This window comes from Spea bombifrons, chromosome 1 (assembly GCF_027358695.1).
Source record: "Spea bombifrons isolate aSpeBom1 chromosome 1, aSpeBom1.2.pri, whole genome shotgun sequence".
Lineage (NCBI taxonomy): Eukaryota > Metazoa > Chordata > Amphibia > Anura > Pelobatidae > Spea > Spea bombifrons.
The window spans coordinates 15769558-15796247 of NC_071087.1; the positions used below are offsets into that span (position 1 = coordinate 15769558).

The 26690-nt window shown below is 40.6% G+C and overlaps 1 protein-coding gene across 1 annotated transcript; it reads right to left on the bottom strand.

Moving 5' to 3' along the window:
- Window positions 1-3855: 3855 nt before the first annotated feature.
- On the bottom strand, window positions 3856-26454 carry TAPT1 (transmembrane anterior posterior transformation 1). Its single transcript, XM_053458300.1, has 14 exons — window positions 26265-26454; window positions 23124-23254; window positions 20633-20751; window positions 17000-17162; window positions 16338-16473; window positions 15828-15925; window positions 15454-15523; window positions 14255-14335; window positions 13644-13753; window positions 12092-12151; window positions 11838-11906; window positions 7969-8045; window positions 4717-4877; window positions 3856-4445 (listed from the first exon to the last, which is right to left on the bottom strand). Exons 1-14 carry the CDS (start codon window positions 26407-26409, stop codon window positions 4219-4221), a joined length of 1647 nt encoding a protein of 548 aa, XP_053314275.1. The 5' UTR covers window positions 26410-26454; the 3' UTR covers window positions 3856-4218.
- Between the last annotated feature and the right edge of the window lie 236 nt (window positions 26455-26690).

A 26690-nucleotide genomic window follows, 5' to 3' on the forward strand; every position in this document is an offset into this window, starting at 1 on the left:
TTTCTTCTGTGGTATGCAAGCTTACAGAATCCCACGGGAATGAGTACTTATCACCTCTCTTCACAATGATATCATGCGCGCGTAAGAAGAAAATGAACGGGATAACTGAGGTTTTATTCTTACCATGTCATCACACACCATCACTGGCACCTACAAACACAACAGTCCTCCAAATCAGGCTTTAGCAATCTCTCCAAAATGATTATCTCTATGTAACTGAATCATTTATCCATTATGCGCTTAAGGTCACTGAACAGGAAACGCTTGCTTTGGGAACACAAAGGTGCTTTATGGCTGTCACAATGAGACTTTGAAAGAAGACTTAGGTTTACTGATATTTTATTTCCTGCGGACTTTGGTTTAGCAAATCTTCTCCTTTGTTAGTTTTGGCCCATGTGCAGCCGGATGGTAGTGAAAATTATGCTGTAGAAACATGCAGTCACCAGGTGACACGATGACGATCCTCTGTTACCCCTAGCAGTAAACGTTTTCTGTCTCATTCACAATAGGCGTAGGTGCAGGACAGTCAACGTATCTTCACCAAGACAATGATGGAACCGAGAGGTCTACCCTTACACAGGTCGACTTATACATATGAAGCAGTGCTGGGTACTTCCAACTGCTGGTATCGTTGTAGGATGAACCTCAAAAACTTACGTTAATGGAGAATCTGAGGGAAAAATGCCAGAAAATGAACCACGACCCATGCCCCTACTTTTCCAGGAAGGGAACAGTAATGTTTAACAGAAACACTTTAATATCATGCTCTAATTTACCAGCAACACAATGTGTAAAAAGATAAGCAGTGCAGACCATGAAACGGCAGGTGAGGTGCATGAGTTGGGATAAATTCCTTCTGAAACCCCACGTTAATGCACAGTATTAGAGAGAACGTGTGCTACGATACGCACAGTATTATCGAGAATACTCGAAGATCTGAATATCAAGCCAGCAGAAAGTCTTCGTGTCACCAGCACAAGGTCTTCATCAGGGTATAAAAGTAGCAAAGGCCAAATTCTGCATTTGAGTCTTTGGAAGTGTTGGTCCGATGGCAGGTTTGAAAGCTTTGGGGTAAAATAACGAGAATAACGTAATTATAAATGCTGTGGGCTGTTTCAGTACTTCTGTGAAAAAGAAGAACTATTCACGGTGATTATGAAATATTACAAAAATTTATTTTGCTTAGTTTTACAAGGATGTCTTATAAAACCTTTTACACAATATTAAGTCCAAAAGAATCAAACACTTATTTGGGTTTTGTTTTTTTGGGGTTCTCAGGAGGGAGCAGATCACCAATATTTTCTACCTGCAGAAGAATAGAATAAATTTCTTTACGTTTGTGTATTCAATATTATTTTGCTGCGGGAATTTTTTTTCTTCATCTTTTAACATAAATTAGAGAGTTCCTCAAAGACTCAACATCTTAGTTTTGAATCAACCGTCTCATCCAGAGCCCTAAATCCTACTTTTAACTTGCAATATATGGGCAAAAGCTTAGCGCATTCTTTAACAAATATATACAGAAGGACATTATGGATGTAGCAAACTGCTTAAGGGTTAAAGTCCTAGAAAAAGATCAGATACGTACTTTCGTCCTCTCAACTTTATTTAAGCAACCAAGCCAACATTGCAACCAACTTAACACAACCAAAAAAATATATAAAATCCTTACAAAACATTTAAGAATGAAAAATGTGCACCAAATTAAAAAAAGGTCTGAATCATGGGCCATACGTTCCATCGGCAGAACACGTGTGATATTTAGGCATAGAAGTAAGTGTGTTTGGGATCGAGGTGATAACGCAGTATGGTTTTATGCAGTAAACAATGCTTAAAACTGTTCCTTTCCCTTAAAAACTTATTTTAAAGGTAAATTAGAAATATACACAGACATGTGTTCAACATTCATTCTACTTCTCCTAATTTAAAAGGGCGGTTTAATAAGGGGGAAAAAATAGGCGTTTTGCCTACTATGATGCATTAAAACACTAAATGCAGCTTTATAAACATTCCCAGATATTATTCTTTAATGTAAAATTCTGGCTCATCGATGTGTTTTTTATTTTCAAGAAGTGTTAAATAGTCTTGTGGCACAAAAATAGTTTACCGACAATAGACACAGGACGAGAAGTATTAAAGGGACAGTTTCCTGCACCAAACAGGAATGCCTATTAAAGTACTCAGTGGAACTGCAGTATAAAACCAGCTCTACTCTTCATAATATCCACCAATCACTGGCAGTAAAGTACTCTTTTGGAAGTCACATGCTTGGGTTTCATTTGAGAGTCATGGTCTGAGCTAGCCAGAGACGAGTGCCCTGTGAACAGAGATGGTGACCAAATGTATAGAGAGAATCAGAGATTCTGGATGCATAGAAGGATTTAACTTGTTCACATAAAAAATTAGTCGCAGTCCGAGGTTTTCCGTATTCAATACACCACCAGGAGAGTCAAGTTACGTTAGTCAAAGTAAGCATTTCTTGCCATAACATCACTGGCTTGGAGTTGCAGCTAAACTGCTTGTTTGGTGCAAGTACGCCATATACAGCCATGCTGTAATAGGACAACCCCATCCAACCTACTACATGGGGGTTCTAAAGGGTCTGCTTAGAATGCAATTAATGAGCTACAGGCAAAAACGAGGTGTACCCGTGGACAAGAGCAGACGGCAAACTCTACTCCAAACATTTGTTCACTGCCCGTTAAGCGGATGAGCCATTATATAAAAAATGGAGATTGAATGCGATAAGTAGCACAGATCTTCCAAAAGTAATAGTGCAAATTAGGTAAAAATGAGCACCTCTATACCAGGTTTAATAAAGCATAACCCAAGTGCAGTCATATGTGAATAACACAAGATACGAAGATCTGGATAGGATGACTAAGCACAGGCCGTCATATTGTGACCCCAGCTGGATGCTGTTAAGGGGTTCATCAAAACACAAATAAGTACTATGGCACAATGAGAAAGTTGTTCGGAATCAGTCTGTGGTTTGCTCGTCACTCTATGTTTAACGTCTTGCTTCCATATTAACATCACACATTTTAGCCATCGCGTTCCATGTAGGACATCTCCAGCTATCTTTGCCTTGAGTGTGATGGTTTATTTCAAGAACACAGGCAACCTCGGAGACCAATACTTCCGTGGGCCACAGCCAACAGAAAACGGCTCACCCTCAAGTATACCGCAGCTCACAGCTGGGGTGTCATAACATCAGCATGAGGCTCAATCATCATCTCAACCTTTGTGATATTTTTCTAAAAGATGCCTTCTAGCTGTGGTCGAGATAGTAAAATGTATGACACGTTAAGTCAAACAACATCAGAACCTGCATGGATCCACGACGATTCTCCATGGTGTAAGTTTCTGCGGATTAGTAAAGCGCATCAATAAATATCAATTCTGCTTTCATAGCCGATTGGTGGAGGGGCCTAAAGATTTCTTTGCATGCAATTACGGTAATTTAAATATATTTCATGTTGAAGCCTCCTTTAATAAAGTAGATCAGTTTCCATAATTATGAGAATGGACCGGTCACATGTCTATGCCATCAGAGTAATATTGGTAGAACAGAGGTCAGATAAAACCACATTACTGCACAACACCCGTGCTGCTCCCATCATGTGTTACCCCGAGCTGAAGGGACATTCTTAAAGAATGCATTGTTCTGCTGGTACCTTCATTTTGTATTGACCCTGTATTTTTTCAATGGAAAAAAAAAAACAAAAAAAAAAACACTAAAACTGAATATTCAAGTCTTGCTTCTGTGGTTTAAAAGGCAAAAATTCCCATGGAGATGATGTAACAAAGTGTAGAAAGCCGACTCTTTGTTCACGTGTTATTTTAAGGCTAACAGAGACTGTCCACACATTAGAAGTAAAATTCTGTAAAATTCCTCTTCCTAAAGTGCCCTTCCTTCTTTGTAAATCATCCAGGATAAAAGAAAAAATTAACTTCGGCATTCACCTGCAAAGTCTCTCCCCCGTTGAAGGATTCGCTCCAACTCATCCTCGCTAGCACGCTCAAAAAGCTTTCGGTAGAAGCCTGCCATTCTCCACTATTTTAGAATACGTTACGACTGCTGGAACGCAACACCGGGACTATTTTATCTGTCGAGGGACGTTTACGGTGTAGAAATAACTTAAAATGGGAAAATAAATATCCGAGGGTCAATCTCAGCAATCACTCTGTGGCACCACAAAGCATCCCGAAAACGCATCAGTCTATTCTGTTTCCGCAGATGGTGAACCTGTCTATGTCAAGCAGATCCTTGTTGGCAGATCTGTGTTTGAGTTCGGAATTCTCTTGCGTAATTTCTTTCTCGTCACCATCGGGTGTAGTCAGGAACTGATCAGAGCTGCTTTCCACAAGGAGCGGTGTTGTACTTGCTTGGCGCATCGGTTGACTGGTGACGGAAGCACTAGCCGTTTCATCTGTAGGGATCCCTACAAAAACCAAAATCATATTATCAAAAAATGGGGCCTGAGCAGTAAAAACCTTAAGCTTTCTATACATATTCACAGCATGAGGTCCTAATTATATTGTTGAGTTTAATATAGAGAAAATGGACATAGCCGTACTGGTCCAAGAGAATTTAATATAAGTTGATACAACTTTTGGGGGCCAACACAAAAGATGTGGAGTCGCATAAGCTTTACGAACATTGGCTAAAGACTCCATTTGTTAAGGTCTGAGGGCATTTTGAAACACCTGTACCTTGTTTAGTTTTGGATTTGCTTTTGGCTTTTTTGGGTGTCTTCCCAGGCATGCTTGTAAAAGGCTGCTGGAACAACTTCTCTTCCATTTTTGCTTCCTTGACATACTGACACGATTTCCCAAGCAAAACAATGCTGTTAAGGACTTTTAAAGTTATAAGCCTGCATAAAGAGAACAGAGTATGAATCATAATGGTTTTTAAAAAAAAAATGGATGTGTCAACCCAAAACAGGTGTGTGGCAATATATAGAATAGCGAATGAATGCTCGAAGCTCTGTCAACGGATTTTCCAAATGTGTATTTAACCTAGCTGAAAGTATTGTATAAAAAATTAATAACATTGACCCTTCTAATCAAACTATAAGAGGGAAAAAAGGTACAAATTAACTAAAGGTCTGAGTGATACTAACAAGGGACGTAACAGTAACTGAATGAAGCATATGATAGTGAGGCTAATGAATAACATTTTAATTCTAGAGCTAGCTTGAAAATTCTCCGTCCAATATGAAAATCAATCTGTAGTTACTCTACACTCACCACTCAAGTAGATAGAGCTCCATCTATCTAAATAAATAAAATGCTGGACACACATCTCACCGCATTAAATGCTGGCTTTGAAATGATTCGAAAGAAAAGAGTATTATTCTTCTCTCTTCCATCTTGACCTTCCGGTGGACGTCTGCACAACGACAATGCCTCCGTTGGAAGCTCCACCATTGTTGCGGACGTCCACCGGAGGCCGTGTCTGCGGAGATGCGGGCACAGAAGGAAGACAAGAAGTTGAAGAAGATGCTAGTGAAGAAGCGGACCTGCGAGCCACGGAAGTGGTTGGTGGAGACATTCAGACCATGAAAGAGAAATCGAATGAGAACGTGAAAGAGTGGTAGTGCCCAAGAAATTCAAACCAAAATTTGGATCTTTTTGCTGCCTTTTCGTTCGTTTTGCCTCGTTTTAGGAAATTCTTATGAACTCTAAGAACTGTCATTAAATTAATGCAAAAGCCTAATAGAAAACAAATTGAGAATCTTTGTGTTCATCTGCTTTGACTCATTGTGTAAGAGCAGAAAAGACTGTAAAGCTACATAGTGATATTATGTTATACATTAACAAACTGTCACAAGGAACATGTCGCTGAATTACACCAGCCGGCTGGCCTTTTAGTTGTGCCGAGCTAATCCCAGCAGATTAATATTCTTGGCTCTCCCAGCCCGAGTCAGAGATACACTAATCCTGTCTGCAAAGATTATACCTAAACCGCGTCGCTGCTCACGCCTAAACAAAGCGTTTCCTTGTCCTGCAATTAGCTGCGTATCGAGTTGAAAATTAAATTCTACGACTAATCAATATTATTTTAGGAGACAATGGGCAAGCGATGGCAATCACTGCCCTGAAATCCCTGTTTCAAAAAGCAGTTTAACTGTCCCAAGCAAACTATTTGTAAATATAAAAGATATCAAAATCACTCAGTTGTTAAAAAATATCTGACGTCTATTTTCAGGTGCTGAGCTGCTTCTGCCTCAATTCTTTCCCAGCACATAAAGTACATCATCATCAAGATGGGTCAATAATAATAATAATAAAAATATATTATATATATATATATACACACATACCGTATTTATCGGTGTATAACACGCACTTTTTTAAACTAAAATATGAAGTTGAAACCCTACCTGCGTGTTATACACCGATAAATCCTAGAGCTGCACAATCTTCCCCTGCACAGCTCTCTCGCGCGCCCTCTCTGATGCCGGGAGCCGGGTGATGACGTCACTCCGGCCCCGGCATCAGCACAAAAAGTAAAATGCTGGAAGATAAAGAGGACCCATACCAGATCTCCCAAACGTTAGGCAGTAATATATAAATTTAATGTGTGTGTGTGTGTGTGTCTGAGTGTGTTTGTGTGTGTGTCTAAGTGTGTGTGTGTGTGTGTCTCAGTGTGTGTGTGTCTCAGTGTGTCTTACTGTGTGTGTGTCTGAGTGTGTGTGGTTTCCCAGATAGCAGTGATTCTGATGAAGTTGTTTTTGTGCTTTTTCTTTATTCCTTTTATTACATTATAATAAATGTTATAATGTTATAAACATTATTCCAACATTAAGTTCATAGCTTCCAAGTTTAAACTTATTTTTTCTTACTCAAATTTCCTTGTTAAAATGGGGGTGCGTGTTATACACCAGTGCGTGTTATACGCCGATAAATACGGTATATATATATACATATATATATATACATACACACACAATAGTTTATGGTAGACATTTCCATATTTCCCATATATAGTCCAATATTTTAGAAATTCCAAAGAAGAAAACAGCTGTTTTTTACTTTATGCATTAAGGGTGGATATTCGGTATTTATTTTGAATTAGGCTCCTAGTACCCATGGCGACCTTGTGCCCGGGTTGAGGATTGTTTTAAAATAAATCTAGGTGTCTCTGGTAGAAGCCACTTTTTCAATGTTGGAACGTCAAAGTAACAAGATGCATTTGCCGAGATGCACAATTTTTCTAGCCGTACCTATGGTCAAAATAAAATAAAACAACGCATTGTTTTTTTTGTGGTTTTTTTTTTTTTTTTAATAGGGAGTAGAACTCTTCCCAGCTTTAGTAGCACAGCATGCAAGCAAATAGAGAATAAATGTGGAATAGTGAAAGCGGCCCAAACAATCCAAAGTAATCTTTATTCTTCTGTTAAAATCTAAAGCTGTGTGGCTTTCATAAACCCTGCTGAGTTAAGCCGACACAGACATTTTCCTCCAAGGGAGAAAAAAGGGGGATAAAGTAAACAATCTAAACTGGTATTTCTATTTTCAGTCCACAGACAATAAGAACTCCAGATTGCACGTCACACGCAAGAACCATCCTAACGCACGTGTGGCGCAAAAGCTTACACAAACAGGGCGAGCGGCACAATTCACATCCGCCATGAGCTACGGACATCTCAAAAGGTAGATATACTAAACGTGAATATTTGCAGAGCATGATCTATGGAGGTAACCGGACTGTAAACGAATTCTCAACCTCAATATAGGCCGGTATTTATACAACGACGACAATGTATTCCAAAACAGATTATGAAGATGGTACTTTATTTTTTATCTATATTGAAGGCATAAGACCTCAGTGCAGTGATAAAAACCCAAAAGATTAACCTTAACCGGTACATTTCATGGCAAATGGCCCCTCTGCCTTCCTCTTCGCTGACTCGCAAATTGAACGCTGGAGTATTGCGACTGATCTTCTGAAAAACTTACCCAAAATAGAAGAGGACAACGCATGTGTAGGCCAACACTCCCTGTACCCTTATCGAGCTGGTCACCACCCTGATGAGCTGGTACAGAGGGAAACAGCGTTAGTGAAAACATCCATGAAATGAAGCACACGCAACCTGCTCTCAGTGACTTCAAACTTCTCAAAATGCTGGTAAATAATCCTCAAAACATCATAAAACATTGAAGGGGTGAGGTAAGAACTCAGGTGGTTAGACCACTACTCTGCACAACAGATTCACTTCATGCACTACACGCCTAGGGCCTTAACCCTTATTTATACATACATTATATATACCGTACTTGCTCGAGAAGACAAGATTTTTTTCAGCGCAAACGCTCCGAAAAATACTCCTCGCCCTATAATCGAGGTCGTCTTCTTATCAGACCTCAAATGAGGTCTGACTGTGAGACTAAGATCCAGATCCCCCGCAGCACTGAAGGAGACCTGGATCCTCCTGTCTGGTAACCTCAGCTGCTGCCAGCACTTACATCGGGCGCCTATCACCTAGCGTCAGCGAAAGTGCCGGCAGGAGCGGAGGTTGTCTACGTGCATCGCGCATACCTTCCCTGGCTGCCAGAGAGGAGAATTCCCTGCAGTGCTGCAGGGAATACTCCTCTCTGCCAACGGCGAACTTTCGCTCGATGAACGCAGACAACCCCCGCTACTACTGGCACTGCCCTTTAACCCCCTATATGCCACTCTGCCTCCAGAAATGCCTTATGCCCATAGGGGGGTATTAGGCATATCAGGGAGGCAAAGTGGCAAACAAAAAAAATATTTTTCTCAATCATAGCTTTTATTAAATATGAAAACATTGTTTACATGAATGAATATTTACTAGTAAAACTTTACTAGTAACATACATACACATTATGTAAGCCTATCTAAAACCTTGAAAGAAGAAAAACAAAAAACCCACTAATCAAACTAAGTCAGAACGCAGAAGGTGAAAGACACACATATCTGAACATCTCTTAACATATAATCTATTTACATACAGACATTTTTAATATTTAAACATCTACTTTGCCTATGGGTACTGCTCTCTACTGTGATCTAATGACATCTACTGCAGCAGACTGTACAGCCATGTGGCTGTGGTGGCCATGTAAAAAGCCTCTGTGACTAAGTATACCAACAATGTGATGTACGGTAGTACATTTTGTTCTCTGCTCACATCTATTATCGTAAAGATAATGCTGCACTCAGAGAAGACATCATTACACGCTCTAAAATAAGTAAACAAATATTTGCAAAAAAACACATACAATGAAGAAGCTTTTAAAGTTCCTATGGCAACAGCTTATCAATGCCCACGTTTGCGTCACATGACGTGAATTGCACAAGGCAAAAATAAGAATATCTGGCTTGATAAAACGAGTATGAATGATGTTTCCACTGCTGTATTTAATTATTCAGCATAGTAGGTAGAACAGCACTTTTAACCCCCCCCCCTTAAGGACCAGGCTGTGTTGTACCTTTTGTACCATTGGGACCGAGGCTATTTTAACACTTTTGTGGTGTTCGTGTTTAGATGTAATTTTCTCCTCACTCATTTAGTGAACCCACAGAAATTATATGTTGTTTTTTTCAGGACAAGAAGGGCTTTCTTCAGATACCATTGTTTTGATCATATTATCTAATTTCCCATAAAAAAATAAAAAAAATATGAAAAATGTAAAAAAACCCCCACATTTTCTGACTTTTACCCCAAAAATCTTTTACTCATCCAAAAACCTAATGAAAAAACCTACTAAATATATTCTACTATTTGTCCTGAGTTTAGAAATACCCAATGTTTTAATGTTTTTTTGCTTTTTACTGCACGTTATGGAGCATTAAGTACAGGTAGCGTTTTGCTGTTTCAAAACCATTTTTTCCAAATCTGGTAATTCTTCCCCCCCATGTGCCATTTCGGGTATCTTTTGAAAACTAGACACCCCAAGGTATTTCAAATGCTAGAATTTTAACTCTTTCCATGCACTAATTCTACCACCAGTCTTCGTCAAACTTTGTGGTAGTAATTTATTTTGTGTTTTTTATCGCTAAAATTGCTATTCAGGTATGGATTTACAGCTCCTGGTATACAACACTTTCAAACAACACCCCAATATGTGTTCAGCAACATCTCCCGAGTACAGTCATACCCCCCATGCGTGGGTCAAACGCCACATTTAGGAAGTGCACATTTTTTAACTTGGAACTTTTACATCTGGTCATTCTGCCCCCATGTCCTAGTAGGACCATCTTTGAAGCCGGATAATTCAGTGTACCCCATCATACCATATATTTTTGAAAACTAGACACCCCAAGGTATTTCAAATGCTAGTATTTTAACCCTTTCCATGCATGAGATTCTACCACCAGCCTTTGCCACACTTTGTGGTAGTATTTTTTTTTTTTTTTATTTTTTTTTTTTTTACACAAATTGTACTTTGGGTATAAATGTATAGCTCCAGGTATACGTCACTATCAAACAACACCCTAATATGTGTTCAACAACATCTCTCGAGTACAGTGATACCACCCATGCATGGGTTTGACTGCTGTTTGGGGTTCAAAGGCCGCATTTTGGAAGTGCGCTTTTTTTCCCCTATTTTGGTCAGTCTGTGCCTATGCCCTATCTTTGAGCCCGGCCACTACAATTTACCCCATCAAACCATTCATTTTTTTTTAAATTAGACACCCCTTGGGTATTTGAAATGCTTTTATTTACATTTTTCCATGTCAGGATTTTTGGGAAGATACAGTGCTAATTTTAGCACTTGCTCATAATAAACTTTATTTTATTCTTTTTGGACTTTTTTTTTTTACATTTTGCTGGAACTGGATAGTTCCTCTGATGCATAATAATTTTTAACCCCTTAAGGACAATAGGCAGTCACTAAACCCATTGAAAAGAATGCATTTTGAGCCCGTACATGTACAGGCTTTGTCATTAAGGGGTTAAATATGTAACCATGTTTTTTTTTTCCTTTTTTTTCCCTCCTAAACGCTTTTAAAACGGGGTCAATGTATGGCGGATGTTGACGCACCGGGGAGGGGCCAGACATGGCCCATGATGCCGATCTCGGTGTTGCTGAATGCCTCGACATCGAGGCATTACAGCAACACCGTTTAAGCTTAGAAAGTGATCGTTGATCACTTTCTAAGCTTGTTTAAGTCTCATGACGTGTCAGGCACGTCATAGGTAGTTAAGTGACCGTTATGCATGACGTGCCTGACCCGGCAATGGACGTTAAGGGGTTAACCAGTCGCAAACCTGGGAACGATCCTAGGAATAATAATCTATATCTAATAGATTAGTGCAAAATAAAATGTTTTTCCAAGTCAGAAGAGCAAAGAAAGCCGTGGCAGCTGCAGCGTCCGATATAATAACACGACTTTCTACGCCAATAGAAACAGCAGATAAGGACCTCTTGACTCAGCTAGTCTGCCCATTTTGCTGTTGTAGAGACTTGGACCTTAATCAGTCCTTGGGCTGGTCTCCGGGATAGCTTTATGCCTATCCCATGCATGTCTAAATTCCCTCACTGTATCCACCACTTCTATTTCTGCTGGGAGGCCGTTTAACTTATCTACCGTCCTCTCTATAAAGAGAAACGAGCTGCTCTTGTACCCTGGATCGACTGGGTTCTAAAAGGAAACTGCCCCTGCAAACAGTCAAAGGTGGGCATCATTACCAACGATCACCCGATTACCCAAACGGGCCAGCTGGCAGAAATAAAAGTGGAACACTGTCTTCTAATATTTCATCTGCTCCCCACACTGTCCTTTGCATTGTATTTTCTTTTCCTCACGTCTGATGGATACCGGCTTTATCATGGTCTCAGGTCGTAACTCGACTTACCAGCACAGCTAACGGGAGAGGAATAAATCCCATTCTCCTGGACACAGAGTCACTGTAGTCGGTGTAAGCCTAATCAGCGAGAAAAAAAAACCAAAAAACAATATTTGACCTGCTGTCGCCAGTCAGAAACCATCAGCATTTACCTCAAGTCAAATTAAAAATGCAAAATTTTTCTCATTTATAAACCGGATTCATTCCCTAAGTTGCCGCGTGGGGCATCATTACATCGTTACACATTCACTTTGCAAGCTTACATTTTTCTGGCGACTGCTTACAAGTTCAAAGGCGAGGCTGGCTCTGTATTCACTATACACCTGCAAGAAAGACAGAAGGATATAGAAGGAATAGATTCTACAGTCACCGGGACCCACATTACGGACAGATAAACCACGGCAGCCTGCCGATCACACGCGGAAACCGCTATACATGTGAAAAACACGGGAGAGAAGGGGGCATTTCATCACATCATCTCAGAAATGACCTCCATCGGCTGTGGGGAAACGCAGGTGTATTTGAATTCAGATTAAAGAAAGCCTGGATTAGAAGAACCAAGTAGTTTGTTAAATTTAGGTAAAAATAGAGTTAGCAAAAATTTTGTATATATGTATATAATGTACACACATTTGTATACACACACTTATCTGACCAATATAATGACAGACATGGGTATAATGTGTGATTCTGGTGCAAAGTCTGAGCAGCGGAGTTATCCTGCGATCCTTCCCATTGGTTTCTATGGCGATAAGACACTACGTAAACTTTGCACCAGATTCACTTTTTATACATAAAGATAGGTGTGCGCTCGTATGTTATTCGGCTATCTCTGGCAACGGTTCATTATTTGACAAATACACACGAGGCTTTTTGGTGATTAGCAGACCGCTCCACTCCTCAAACACGCCGCACCGGTGGGGTCTGATAAGAAAATCGTTCGGTTATTAGGTAGGTTGTCGAGGGCCTTGAGGAGCCAAACTATGCGTGTGTCGTCCTAATCACACGAGAACACGGGAACCTGCCCTATACAGACATGTAAGGTGTGTGGAAAGCTTTAGGAGGAGTTGAGAAGATGGAGAGGTCTTCGTATACGCCAAGGTCCCACCATCCTATACTGACAAATCCGTATTTGACCAAGTAAAAGGATATCATTTATTGCAACCGCATGGAAAACAAAACAAGTAACAAGCTTTAGAGCAAACATAACTGAAAATGACACTGCATGATAACATTGCCTGTAACATGTATACCACAGAGCCGTCTCGCTAACCCCACCAACAACCTCTGTTGGCAGCAAGATGCAGCAGCGCGAACCTACACATTGTTACTACGCTGCGCTCCTTACGATCTTTGTGAAATCAAGAGGTAGAGTTGGAGTACAAAACCTGCCTTTTTTCTTTATATAATAAAGCTTGTTTCATACAAACACCAGTTAATATACAGAGAAGCCGAGGAGCTTTAGTGAATACACTTTCACGTGCATCACCACATGTCGTCTTCTGTAATGGGCAAACACACACATATTTAAGATTTACCAGTGTGTGTATTTCCAGGTCATGGCGCTCTCTTTTCTGCCATGTTTGGTTTAAAACAATTGCTTTTTTTCTACGAATAATAATTAATAATTAAATGAGACTGTAAAGGGAGCTCCTTTCCTAAAGCCTACGCGGTAACCCAATGATAAGGTCTGCACGGCTGCTGTTCTCATTGTACCCCCCTTTAAGTAAATCTGCAAGTTTCATATGAACACATCCTTACAAAATATACAATAACCATGCCACGTACAGCCTTAAAAAGAACCCGTATACGTACGTCGGCAGTGATGTCATTAAATTTGGTTATGAAGGCGTGTTTTACGACATCAACAGCAATCTCAGACGCGATCACCATGCACACATCGGGAAACAGCACCCACAGGTGATCTGAAGGCAACAAAAAGAGTATATATAACGTTTAGAAATGTCTTAGCTAGCAGCCTGTTACTCGATAACAAACGACACACTGCATATAGTGAACTCGGAATTATTATTTATTCGTTTTTAAAGTTCGCTAGTCATTAAAAATGTTATAGAGGGGCACTTTCTAGGACAGGGATGTCCAACTTGCGGCCCTCCAGCTGCTGCAGGACTACATCTCCCATAATGCTCTTTCAGCTAAAGGGCTGGCTGAGGAGTACGGGAGATGTAGTCCTGCAGCAGCTGGAGGGCCGCAGGTTGGACGCCCCTGTTCTAGGATGTAAAACTCAATCCAGACAATGGCCTTCGGTAACTGTGTTACCTCTTGGGTATGTCTATAGCTATATGTTTGCTATGAATAGCTATAGGTTAATACTGCAGCTGAAGTTTACAGATCCCAGATCCGCTGTGGATGATTTAGTCAGTATGTCTATAAGCAGCTAACGGGTCAAACAATGAAATAATCACCTGGGTTCCAGGAGAACTGCTCCATATTTCGCAGACACACAATCAGCAGGAGAACGTAATTGGTAAATCGCTCTTTTATATCTGGAAGAAAAAGAAGCTGCTGTCCCCATCACTCATACTAACGACTGTCACATTAAACATGGCGGCCCACGGCTTTCTCACACATATACAGTTGTAGCATTAAATAAAGCTCTACAAATGGCATACGTCACAAGATATATTCAAAAGCGGTTAAAGGGGAAGCCCTATGGAAAAAATATTTTCTCCTTGAGTGCCGTATTCAGTATTGTAGGTTTTTATCTCATTTTCCCCCAACAAACTTCCTTTATCTGTAGACCTGGAGACTGACATTGGATATTGTAAGCGGCTTTCCCTGCTTATGCCACACCGAGCTTATCCTTAATGGAAACGCTAACAAAGTCAGTTGCTCCATAGACTTCCATGACTCAAAGTGTCTAGCTTGGTGATTAAGACTGAGCAATGCTATTCTTTACAACAGGCAGTATGATAAGGAGTCTGATGAATTAGACTAAGGTAACAGGGATAAAGCGCATGCAAAAAAATCAGCATATTAGCGGTGGGATACCGTCAGTTTGCTATCTTAGCATAAGATAAACAGCCCCCACGTCCTCCATTATATAATAAACCTGGGGGGGTTTAGCAGTACGCAATGCGCGACTCCTTATTGCTTTGGATATCTAGCCGGTCACTGGGTTATGAAAACAAGATCTCTAATGGAAAGGCAATTCTAAACGTGTACTAAATACAAACAGAAACCAGCTGAAAACGCACTGTTTTACACAAAATTGGAGAAAAACCCACAATTTTCACTTAATGCTGCCAAGGCGTACCTACACATATTTAACGTTTGTTCCAAACTGTACATTTAAATGAACGTTGCCATTAAAAAAATTCCTGAGATAGCTGTAGGTAATAAATATCTAGCTTTTCATTTATATTTATTGGTCCCATATCCAAGAAACAAAAAAAAAACAAAAACATTCCCGGTAAATATAAACAGCTGGCAGTATCCCTTTTATAAGATATATGTTTATTTTTTGTATCATACAGGATCATTTAAAAATGAATATTTATATATTTTTCTCTGGCTTTTCAGTACATTGCACTTTTTTTTGTATGTTATTTGCGTGTATTTCTGAGCCATGGAAGTCATTTGAAGAAGCGGCACCGATACGTACCACTGTTTGACATCTGGAAGAGATTGTTTTTCTCAAACTTCTTGAAAACACTTCCTTTTATTTCAACAAACTGTTAATAAAAAAAATGAAAAATACCTTGAAATAAAAATCTGTGCACAAAAAACACTTCATTTAAAATAAAAAGAAATAGGGGGGTTAAGCCCTGATTATTATTTAATATAATTATACTTTTATATAGCGCCAAAAATGTCCACAACCCTTCTTACAATACATACAGTCAAAACTAGAACTGACGCTCTAAGATACAATAAGTTATAGAGGTCCAGCATGCAAGCTTCCAGCCCAGAGGGCTACTAAGGGATCGCCAGGTCTTTGCCGTACGCTTCCCTGACGTACTTTTACTGAGCACTTACGTTGTTGGACATCATGATGGTGAGCAGCGACTTGTTGTGAGAGTTAAATGCCACATTGAGAGTTGTCGCTTGCACTAGTATAAGGATGGCGTGAAGAACTGCAGACAGAAGAATTAAGGAACAGTGTCCTGTAAACACAAGATCCCACCCCGCGGACATGCAAACTGTGCTTTATCCGCAAGCATAACAGCATATGCATTAACCCATGCCAGTCCTTTAGAGCCCACACAAGTTATATGGTGTGGGGTCATAGCCCCTCAGATTTAGGCAAGAGGTTTTCCTTAATGTAATGGCAGCTCAGATTTTAAGAATTCCTGAGAGGTTCAAATCCCAAAGAGGAGCGTGCCTGCACCAAATAGAGCGAGGCCGAACACTTTCATACCCCCTTCCAGAATGCTCAGCTATGTATTCGCGTGGCCAAGAAAATGGCACTTCATCCAGACCTCAAAGATACAAAACGGAACCCATGCCGGTTATTCATGCTGCGTTTCCCACAAATTAAAAGGATACACACATACAATACAGCCATGAAGAAATGAGGAATAACACCAATGTGGGCTCGCTTCCTCTCCTTGGGTTCGGTTGCCGTCCAGTAGAGGGCATCCAAAATGTCTTGTCCAAAAGATGAAAAGAGACGGTCTGCTACCTAAATGGGGAAAAAAGGGCTTAATGTTTATCTTTGCACAGAAATGATAAATGTAACTTTAATATTAGTACTTAAGGAAAAAACGAACATTATTCTGTATTGTATATTAATAAAATGTATCATATAATTGCATATGGAGCAAAAGCCTCAAAGTCTAAATATTAACTTCAATCTCTCTATACTATTAGCAGCTTTAATGTAAACTCAACAAGACAAAACCTCATGGGAGGAGATGCCATGTATAAGGGGTTAGAAATGACCACCTCAGAAAGTAGTGCTGGCTTCCCACAGAAAGCAGTTGGTAACCTCTACATTACAGGCTACTTTCTCAAAATTATTGGCCATTGTTAAGAAGAAGCAAAAAAATTTTAATAGCGTTAAAGAACCTAACTTTAGTTATCTCTGGGGTTTATTCAGTAGACAGAAACAAATAATTAATCCAAGTGTAAACATGCTGTATAGAGGGTTTTTTTTAATTAGTGGAAGAACACAAAATGGAGGTGAAAGTTGGACGGCAAGCACTTACCTCCAGCATATTGTAAATTATATAAAGCTTTATGACAGATTGGCCTCGTATCAGGTGGTACATCATAGAGTAGTCGACATAGTGCATCATGAAATAGCAGATGACCATGATGACGCCCTTCAAAACGTCACATACTTGCGCAGGCTGCAACAGACGCCCATTGCTGCAAACAAAAGATTTGGAAAATGTTTCTCCGGACGTCAAAAACAGACATCAGACGCAACTTCAAAGGGTTTAAGAAGCAAAGGAATTAAACACTTATTACGAGGAACAAATACCAGGTATTGCTTCAACAAAAATATAAACACGTGACATCTACATTTGGCACCATTGCTGTCAGTGGATACCAGAAGTAACAAAAGTAAGTCTGACAGCATATGTACCTTGGGGGGGGGGGGCAAATTAACTTATACGCAATTTCGCCAAAACGCACGGCCTGACCTGGAAGGCTCTTTGCGGTTGCATGGCGTTGCCATGAATCCAGTGCATCCTTTGCCACCCTACCAATGCTCCAAGAGTTAAAGTCAGCATCCTCCAGGAACATCAGAGCGCTTCTTAATTACTTCTGACATTTTTTAGCTACTCGGATTTGTAGTCAAGGGATCCTCGGGGTGAAAAAGTCTGCTCTGCGTAGGCCCTTCTTGGCTTAATCTTTTTTGAGGAATTGCATTCTAGCCACCAGGCAACATAACATGAAGCCATTTCTGTCGTGTCATAATAATAACACTCTCTCTCTAGCAGGCTGGGGTATATTTAGTGAGCGGATATAATTACAAAGCATAATGGTAAATAACATGCGATTTAATAAGAGTACGGGTACCAAGCTAGAAACTTTAAAGCTATGTAACGCAATCTCGACATGCAAATAGTCAATACAAATGTTAATGTTTTATAAGAGTATTTTTTTCCTTTCATCAACCCTTTCGCAACCAATGATGTACACGGTACATCGAGAAAAGACGTCCTTAGAGTACCAATGACGTACCAGGCACATCATCGGTACAAAGGGAAAAATAAAAGGGAGCCATGTTGATCGCCAGGTACAGCAGACAATCACACGCCTAGATACTGTTCTCTGTCCCTCTCCTTCACACTGTGTTAGTTAAATTAGTTGGGGTTAAAAAAATATATATATGTGTATTTGGTGGTTTTAAAATCAGGGAAAGTTCATGAATATGTTTGGTGTTTTTTTACAATTATACTAGGCGTGGTTAATTTATATACCCGTGAAACTAGTATAAGATTCCATGTTGGTGTAATGGCAAAGTGTCCTAATACTTTTGTGCATACAGTGTGTGATTAGATAGTTTGCGTGGGTTAGCTAAATGAGAGAACGAAATAACAGCTGCAGGAAAAGACAACGGTCCTATAGAGTAAAAAAGAGGAGTAAGGCTAGGTTTCCACTTAGGTTTTTGTCCTGCGTTTTTTTCTTGATGAAAAACGCCAGGAAAAACGCCAAGAAAACTGCCACTGCATTTACCTGCGTTTTTGCGTTTTTTCTGGAGTTTTTTCTGGCGTTTTAGCCTTCCTGTGGAAATTGCTTTTTTTGACCTTAGGCAGTTTTTCCAGCCTTTACAAGTTAGAAGTTTCACCCAGCTAAAATGGATTAGGATAAATGGCAAGTATCTGCCCTCTCCTGATGTCATTTACTTGGTAGACCCTTTTGTCTCTTTTCTGTGGTTTGTAAGGCATGCTTTATTTCGAATGTCTGCTGCTCTAGGAAGATTGGCCCCAAATGATGGTGCAAATTGTTTGCTGTTGCTTTTGGCACGCAGGATCCAGTTAATGCGTCGGGTATGTTTGTTTGTAATGGTATGTTTGTTCCAAATGGTGTAAAATTCAATATGAACTTTGTTTTGTGTGAAACTGTTTGTTTCCAGCCTATTTCTCGTAGGACACACAGATACTGGGTCCATCCTCTGCATTGTAACTGTGGATAAAAACGCCATAAAAAACCCACATGGCTTTTTCATAGCGTTTTTTCTCTCCCATAGACTTCTATTGGAGACAAACGCCAAGATTTCCTTGCAAAAAAACGCCAGAGTGTCAACATGCTGCGATTTTGAAAAACTGCCACAGAGCCCAAAAAAGCAGAAAAACGCCAAAGAGGACTGAAAAAAACGCCAAACAGAAAAACGCCAAGTGGATATGGCATTGTGCGATTTCCTATTGAAGAACAGCTAACATCTGGCCGCAGCGTTTTTTCACTAAAAAAACGCCGTGTGGCTGCATTGGCGTTTTTATGGGCGTTTTTAGCACAAAAAAACGCGTGGAAACCTAGCCTAAGGCTGCCACGTTTGCTTTAGCATATATCAATCAATTGGTACAGATAGCAAGAAGCGTCTCTTCGTAGTGATCTGTATAGTTAATAAACTGAACCATTGGCCTCAGTAAATAAACACAAGGTGCCTGAGGGTTTTTGAGTGCAGTGCAATGCCTGCATTCCACCTGGAGGATATCAAACATTGCATGATGGCAAATCAGTATAATTTAGTAAACCAAAATAACAGACGTTAACCAAAAATTGATTGGTTAATCTGCTCTGCTTTTAGTCTCTTGTGAAATCAGTCGACGGTGAAACCAAAATGCTACAGTTTGCATTTTCTGGTGGCTGTTGTATTAAAACATATACAAATAAAAAAACAAATACGAATAAATAATATCATAGAGAAATAAGCGCTGCGTAGCTTGTTGGCGCTATATAAATAAAAGATAATAATAATAAATAGTATAAAAGGTCTATTGAAAGGTAAGCAGAGACACCTAGTGGCACTGATCGGTAATGCAAACATATGTTTAGTGCCGACTATAGCTGTGATAACCTATGAGGCATAGCACATCATGCCGGTGCATTTATTAAATCGTTTAGGCATTTATCCTCTGGTATTACGCATAAGACTATTGGCTCCATTACTGAGGTCAGAGGGTTTTCATTTCCTCTTTTAGCTCTGCCGGTGAGAGTCATCCGTGTGCTTGTACTGTATTTATTATTTAGGAGGCACACAAAAAGGTCAGAAGGTGTCACAACGAAAACAATTACAAAATTATATATTATATATATATATATATATATATATATATATATACACACACACACACACACACACACACACACACACACACATATAAAATAAGAATCAAGGTACGCAAGTACATTAAAGATTATGTAACTCTGTCCCACCCATGGCTTAATTATAGCCATTCATACAACGGGTAAGATTACATATTGCCTGCCTAACTATACGTTTTTCATTGTTCTAGATTATATATCGCATACATGTATATTGGTGCATAGAAATACTAGACTGATCTTAAAAGAAAGGCCTCTGCGCATATACATTAGCTGTTGAATAGTTGTCGGAGCTAAAGCTTCCCAGTTCTTAACAGGAAGGAAGCAGACATGTTACTTAAATAAGTGTTTCCATGTTACGGGCTAATCATTTGGGGGGCATAGTCTGCTAAATTAAGAGCACAAGGTCATGAGTGCCGGCACACTGCTTGATACTCCTGTGTAACTGACTGGTGCTGAAGGAACAGCTCCGTAAAGTGACTAACAGCTTGAGTCCTGCTGGGTATATGATGGAACGTGATCGGTAAATCCAGCAGAATGATAAATAACCAATTTCAACTTACCTTAACCCACAACAAGGCAGAGTAGCGAACCTAACCACAGCCAGGAGAACCCTCAGGGGGAGTAGCGTGAAGACATACAAAAACGCATCCAAGCACAGGAAGAACCCAAAAAGCATCAACTGGAACAGAACACAAAAACTGCATTAACTATATTAAATAGCTATATCATCATCATGAGCCCATGAGTTTCATATCTTATATGTATAGGTTTAGATCAGTTGTTAAAATATACAGTCGCGTGAAAAAAACATATACGCTCTTTGAATTCTATGGTTTTACACATCAGGACATAATCATCTGTTCCGTAGCAGGTCTAAAAACCAGGTGAACAACAACAAAGCAAAATCAGCGGTTCGGATTTTTTCCCCAATAGGGACACAGTTCACATTAGAGCAGATATAACAAACACACTACAACGCATGCAGTGCCAAGATCATCTACATAACGAAGCAAACATCTTGGCAGATGACAAAGGCACAAAAACACTGCAGCGCTCGCCAGGCGTTGAGAACGCACAAAAGGTTAGCCGCTTATTTCCGTGTTTGACATTATGTACTTGCTGCAGACTTTGGCAGGAATACAGCTATCTGAAATTACAGTTCAAATGTCACGGCCTCTTACTGGACACTAATTTGCCAACACCGGGTGAAATAAATCAGCTGCTACTGGGATTTAAGCCTGCAATAGCCAGTTCCTCCGCATTCAAATATTTAGGACTTTTTTAATGAAATTGAAATCTGAAGCAACAGGAATCGTAAAATATCCATATTTTTGCTATAAAACCCGAAGCACTGCTTTCCAGTCAGCTGCTGGCGAGCCAATTTTTATCTATTTTAAAAGTGCTCCCAAGAGCAGAAATAAAATAGCATCACTAATTCAAAATAAGGGCTAGAATCGAAAAGGAGACACTATGAGAGAGACACATTCTCTTCTGATGAGCTGTCCGTTCTATGCTGGTAGACAGGGGGCCGGCGGGCCGTCTTACCGACAGGGGGCCGGCGGGCCGTCTTACCGACAGGGGGCCGGCGGGCCGTCTTACCGACAGGGGGCCGGCGGGCCGTCTTACCGACAGGGGGCCGGCGGGCCGTCTTACCGACAGGGGGCCGGCGGGCCGTCTTACCGACAAGCATATTTTTACCACCTTTACATTTTTTGTGTTTCAATACGTGAAATTATTACCATAACTAACGTTATTTTAAATACTATAAAGAGAACGCACATCGATTTGAAAGTGAACTCTGCGCAAAACGAGGCACGGGCTTAATGCCAAGCATTGTTCCTTGCGGTGTGATTACAGAGTAATAAATGCTGGACTATGGTCAGAATTAAACGGTCACCTTCCTGCAATGTCTGTTAATTCTGTGCAGCATGTTAATCGGATCCCCTGACGAGAGTGCAAATAAATGGATCATATGTTGCTTTTCCTCTAAAATGGTTTCAATACATAGGAATATAGAGTAAGACGAGGGAGCTGGAACTTTCACCCCCCCCCCTGCAGATATCCCAGGTTAGTGAACACTCTCATAGGTTTGGCCTGCATTTATATTTTATAGCGAACAATAAAAGGCAGAAGACATGAGTGATCATGTTCCTGGGGCAGCAGGAGCGGTTTATGAAGCTTGGCTTCGCCATACAGAACGACAATATAGGAATGATATGCAATTACACGCAGCCTACAAAATGAATGGAAAGACAGAAAAATATCCTGCAGCGTGTGGACAGCTTGGATTAAAAAAATAAATAAATAAAAAGGAGAAATTAAATTAACAAAATATAGTTTAAGCGTTTATTCAAAGCACTATAATGATAATACACATGATGGGAAGGCTGGCGAGATGTGCCCTCAGCGACTCGACAGAGCTTCATTTATAAGCTTTGGGGACCAAAAGCGCGCTGATAAATATTTCACCGTTTATGTTCTTAAAATCATACTGTCCTAATAATTGGCACAATACACATTTCTGTTTAAAATCCGCCACATCATACGTCTTTTTAGTATAGGGTACTAGACTGCGCCTAACAGATGGAAATGCATCACGCAATAAGAGTGGATTCATTTATCTCAACATACAACATGTGATGACAGGCTCTGTGATCAGAAGACTTTCCATCAATAGAAGTTTTCAGCTAAACAGACAAAACAAAAAAGAGGGAATTCACATGCCGACTAATCACAGTACCGCCCAGAGATGCCGAGGGTTGTAGATTTCAGTGACGTTGACGTGCAGACTGGTCCCCGGTGTCAATTTTCACTGGGTAGAATGTGTTTTCCAACAACAGGATGTGATTAGAAATAAAACTTACAATCTGAGAAATATAGTGTTACAACACGGCCCAGCAGAGTTACTGGCGGCAATGACGTATTATAACACTGGGTATATAACACTATTACACCTGGGGCGGTCGAGCGTGTGAGGGACTGCTCACTCGGCTAATATGTATCCGAAGCACTGCAGGGAATTATGTATGTGGATATACCGATAATACACACCTTTTCCAGCTCTCTGGGTATCCGCAAGCAGGTGTACACACGCTCTCTTCTCTCTTTGTATTTGGCTTCATTGTGTTCAAGAAAATAACCTCTCGTCAGCTCGGCGCTGATGAACCTCAACAAGGAAAGATCTGAAGGACATAAACATAATCCGCATCGTTATTTCCAATACATTACAGAGAAAAAACACATTGAGGGACAGACCATTAAAGGAACCAAATGCCTACTAAATGAAGAAACCGGTGCAAGGAAATGTATCACGTGAGCCGTGGTGCTTTTATTTAATGTTCTTCTTCTAGGATATTCCGAGTCGTTCCAGCTCTGGCGTCACAGCTGTCCCCACCCCAGAGCATTTTATACAAACGTTCCTTTATTTCCAATGATCCCACCACAAAAAACGCACTGGAATCCTACAGCCCAAACTGGAAACAGAATAGGCTTCCTGGGCTACGTTAACACAGTTTCGGCAGACTCTGCATTAACCGCGAGCTTCAGAGATCTAGTTCATCCACAACTATCTTAGAACAGGAGAGCAAATAAAAACATGGCTGCCGCAGTAATAAAGCATATGGTTGCCGAGCGCCATCTTATATTTTATTTCCTCTATGGCATAGAGGGATCTGTTGTGTCCCTAAGCGCCCTTTCTAGCGGGAAGTGTATTTGGCCAAACACATCCTCTAAATTTCCATGAGATTTCTAGTCGGTCCAACGAGACACCCCCCACATTCACGCACACAAAGTGCTCCCCTAGATTTATTTCAGCAGGAGCGCTTCGGTACCAGCGCCTGACAGAAAGGCTAAACAATCCGAGCCTGACCCTTTAAATATATATATTACATACACACACACACACACACACACACACACTTTACCACAGTATCAGCTCACCAGAAGTAATTTCTCCCCCCTAGGTTTGACTTACTGTATGACATTCTTTCTGTAGGACTCTTAATAATAAAAAAACCCAGAAAGACGTTAATTCAATTAATAATTCAATAAATCAATGTGATCCCACGTGGGGTTAGAAAACCCAGTCTAAGAAATTGCTTTCCGCTTCTGGCAGAGCGCTGGGATGACAAGTTTAATATGACTAATTCACTACTGGAAGAGGACAATCCTTCTAGGTCATAGATGAAGGACAACGACTGTCTACATGCAGACATTCACTTATTCAAAGAGTTCATTAGCAGTCCAGACAGATCACTGCAGAGATTAAAGCAAAAAAACACTTGTTTCATGGAATAGATGCTTTTGTACAATACAGTTTCAAAACAAGCGGTGACAACGATCCGGGTGACGCTGGAAAGAACGAGTGACAGCAGAACGTAAAATCAGCACTGGGCTGACCATGAACACGCGGTCAGGATGGGGTGACGTCTTTCTGACCATCTCCGCGTCGTTCAGAGGAGTAACAAAACACTGTAGGCTTTTCACATTGTGTGTTTTTTTTTTTTTGTTTTTTTTACATATTGGCTGAACGGCACACATCTTTACAAGTGTCACGTTAATGCTTTAATGAAGCACGTATGGCACCGGCCCAGTGTTGACTTTGTGATTCCAATTCAGATGTATCAATTTCACATACTGCCAACACTTGCAGAGAAAGGTAAACACTCATAAACACGATACACTATAAGAGAGAAGCCATTACTGCACCCTACACTTGCAGAGTAGAAGTAATAAAGCAAATCAGCGCACCACAAAATTAACGTAGGACCCAGAAATATACTCAGAAGAGACACAATATTTCCATGGATCACAGCTCACTTGGTTGGTTCTGGTTACCCGGTTCTGGTAACTTATGGCAATGAAGCATCAGGGTGAATTTTATTTGGACACCAATATTTTTTTTCTCAAGAAAATTCGAGCCACAAGAACATGAAGCAAGAGGTTGTAGCCACAGTGCTGATATACCGGCCACGGCTGGAGCCGAAGTGCCACACGCTCTACAAAAGTTAATTAGCTGGCATGATGACGAGGATGTTAAACGAGAAATTTATTAAAGCAGGAGGACGTTTAACTGTAGCTACATCTCACCATTATTTAAATTCACATTATTATTATTAGGGCCAAAAGTAAATGCACCCAGTAAACCTTTTAACGTCAAAACAAATAATACAGGTAAGCAGCCATATTTACGTATGGAACAAGTTCAATACCTTTTCTTGTTACTCCTTCCTATAAGCATCATCTGGTCCAATATACCAGCCCATTACGAACTTAAATTCATACAGAAACGTCCAGCCAAGATTCACTTTATTACGATGGCAGCCAACAGGCTCCGCTCCCTCTCCTAAACCTTCTGTGACTCTCAGCTGGTTACAAGGATCCTTTTTCACAGTGGGTCATTAGTGACCAATACCTACTTCAGCTTGTTACACGGATTACTATCACAGTAAAAGCCAAGCGGTAACTTTGGAAAGTAAAGGAAATTTTTCACTTATATGGGGGTTAAGTAACTATGTATAATCGGGGTAGGTAGAGTTATGTCTCTAGAACCTATGATGTACATGTAGGATATATATTACCTTCGATTAGCGACCTAAATAATGATTTTGTTTCTTTCCAAGTAAAATTGATTTCAATGTTATTTACAGACATAATTCCTTGACTGTCAGACCAATGCGTGCTAAACTTCTTTGTTATCAAATGTGAAAGTGCGATAAAGTATCATACAGCAACAATCCAGAACACAGATCTTTTGTTCCGACAGAGAAATAAAGTGTCATTTTGTATTTAAGGCGTATTTCCGTGGCAACAAGGTTACTCGCTTACTCAATGACGCTATTCTTTTACTAGCTAAACATAGTACAACGCTGTGGAATATGATGGCGCTATATAAATATTAGAATAACAGACAATAATACATGTGCACAGATCAGCCCTATGCCTCTTTATTGATAGAAAGAAAATGTTGATAAAATGAAGCATTGTCAGTAAGACTCAGGTGCCGTGTGAGCAGCTGTCAGGTGTGTGACGGCAGCCCTTCCCTGCAGTGACACCCCGGCCCCGGTTACTAACGCACAGGGGGCAGACATAAGACCCCCCTAAGAAGTAAAGTGATCCCCTATCCACCAAGCCCTTAATATTGGCGGCCCTGCTAGGGTTAACACCAGCTGTCACTCGGACACAGCTACTCACCTGACAGAGTCCGCTTCTTCCTTTCTAGCCGACTCCCATCACTCTCGTAAAAACCAAGCGTCTCCGCGGGCCTAGACGCTGCCGACTTCCTCCCCCCATCCTCCTCCTTGTCTTCCCCGCTCAAAGCCCCCGTCGCGTCCGCCATCCCCAGCCACGGCGGCTGCCAGCACCGACAGAGTCTCACCAAACAATACACGTCATCACCCTGCGACGCGAGACAGCCCTGCTTCCACTGTTTACTTTAAACGGGTGACATTAGAGTGATGACTGCGCTTAGAATAAGGGCGGGGCTTGCGAAGCGCGTCAGCCATCTTGGATGAGGGCATAGTATTTGCAACTCTGGCGTATTTGAAGCTGTAATTTTATTTTAATACCAAAATGCACAAACGCGAGTTGTTTAAGTACCGGTATAAATCCCTTCCCCCC

What these genes read in the sequence shown, in the direction of transcription:
- TAPT1 (XM_053458300.1), bottom strand. Translation starts at nt 26,409, where the DNA reads ATGGCGGACGCGACGGGGGCTTTGAGCGGGGAAGACAAGGAGGAGGAT. An exon ending in GCAGTTCTCCTGGAACCCAG is followed by an intron (nt 13,754 to 14,254) that starts GTGATTATTTCA and finishes TGTTGCCTTCAG; the next exon opens with ATCACCTGTGGGTGCTGTTT. An exon ending in GTTGTCCTCTTCTATTTTGG is followed by an intron (nt 4,878 to 7,968) that starts GTAAGTTTTTCA and finishes CTCTTTATGCAG; the next exon opens with GCTTATAACTTTAAAAGTCC.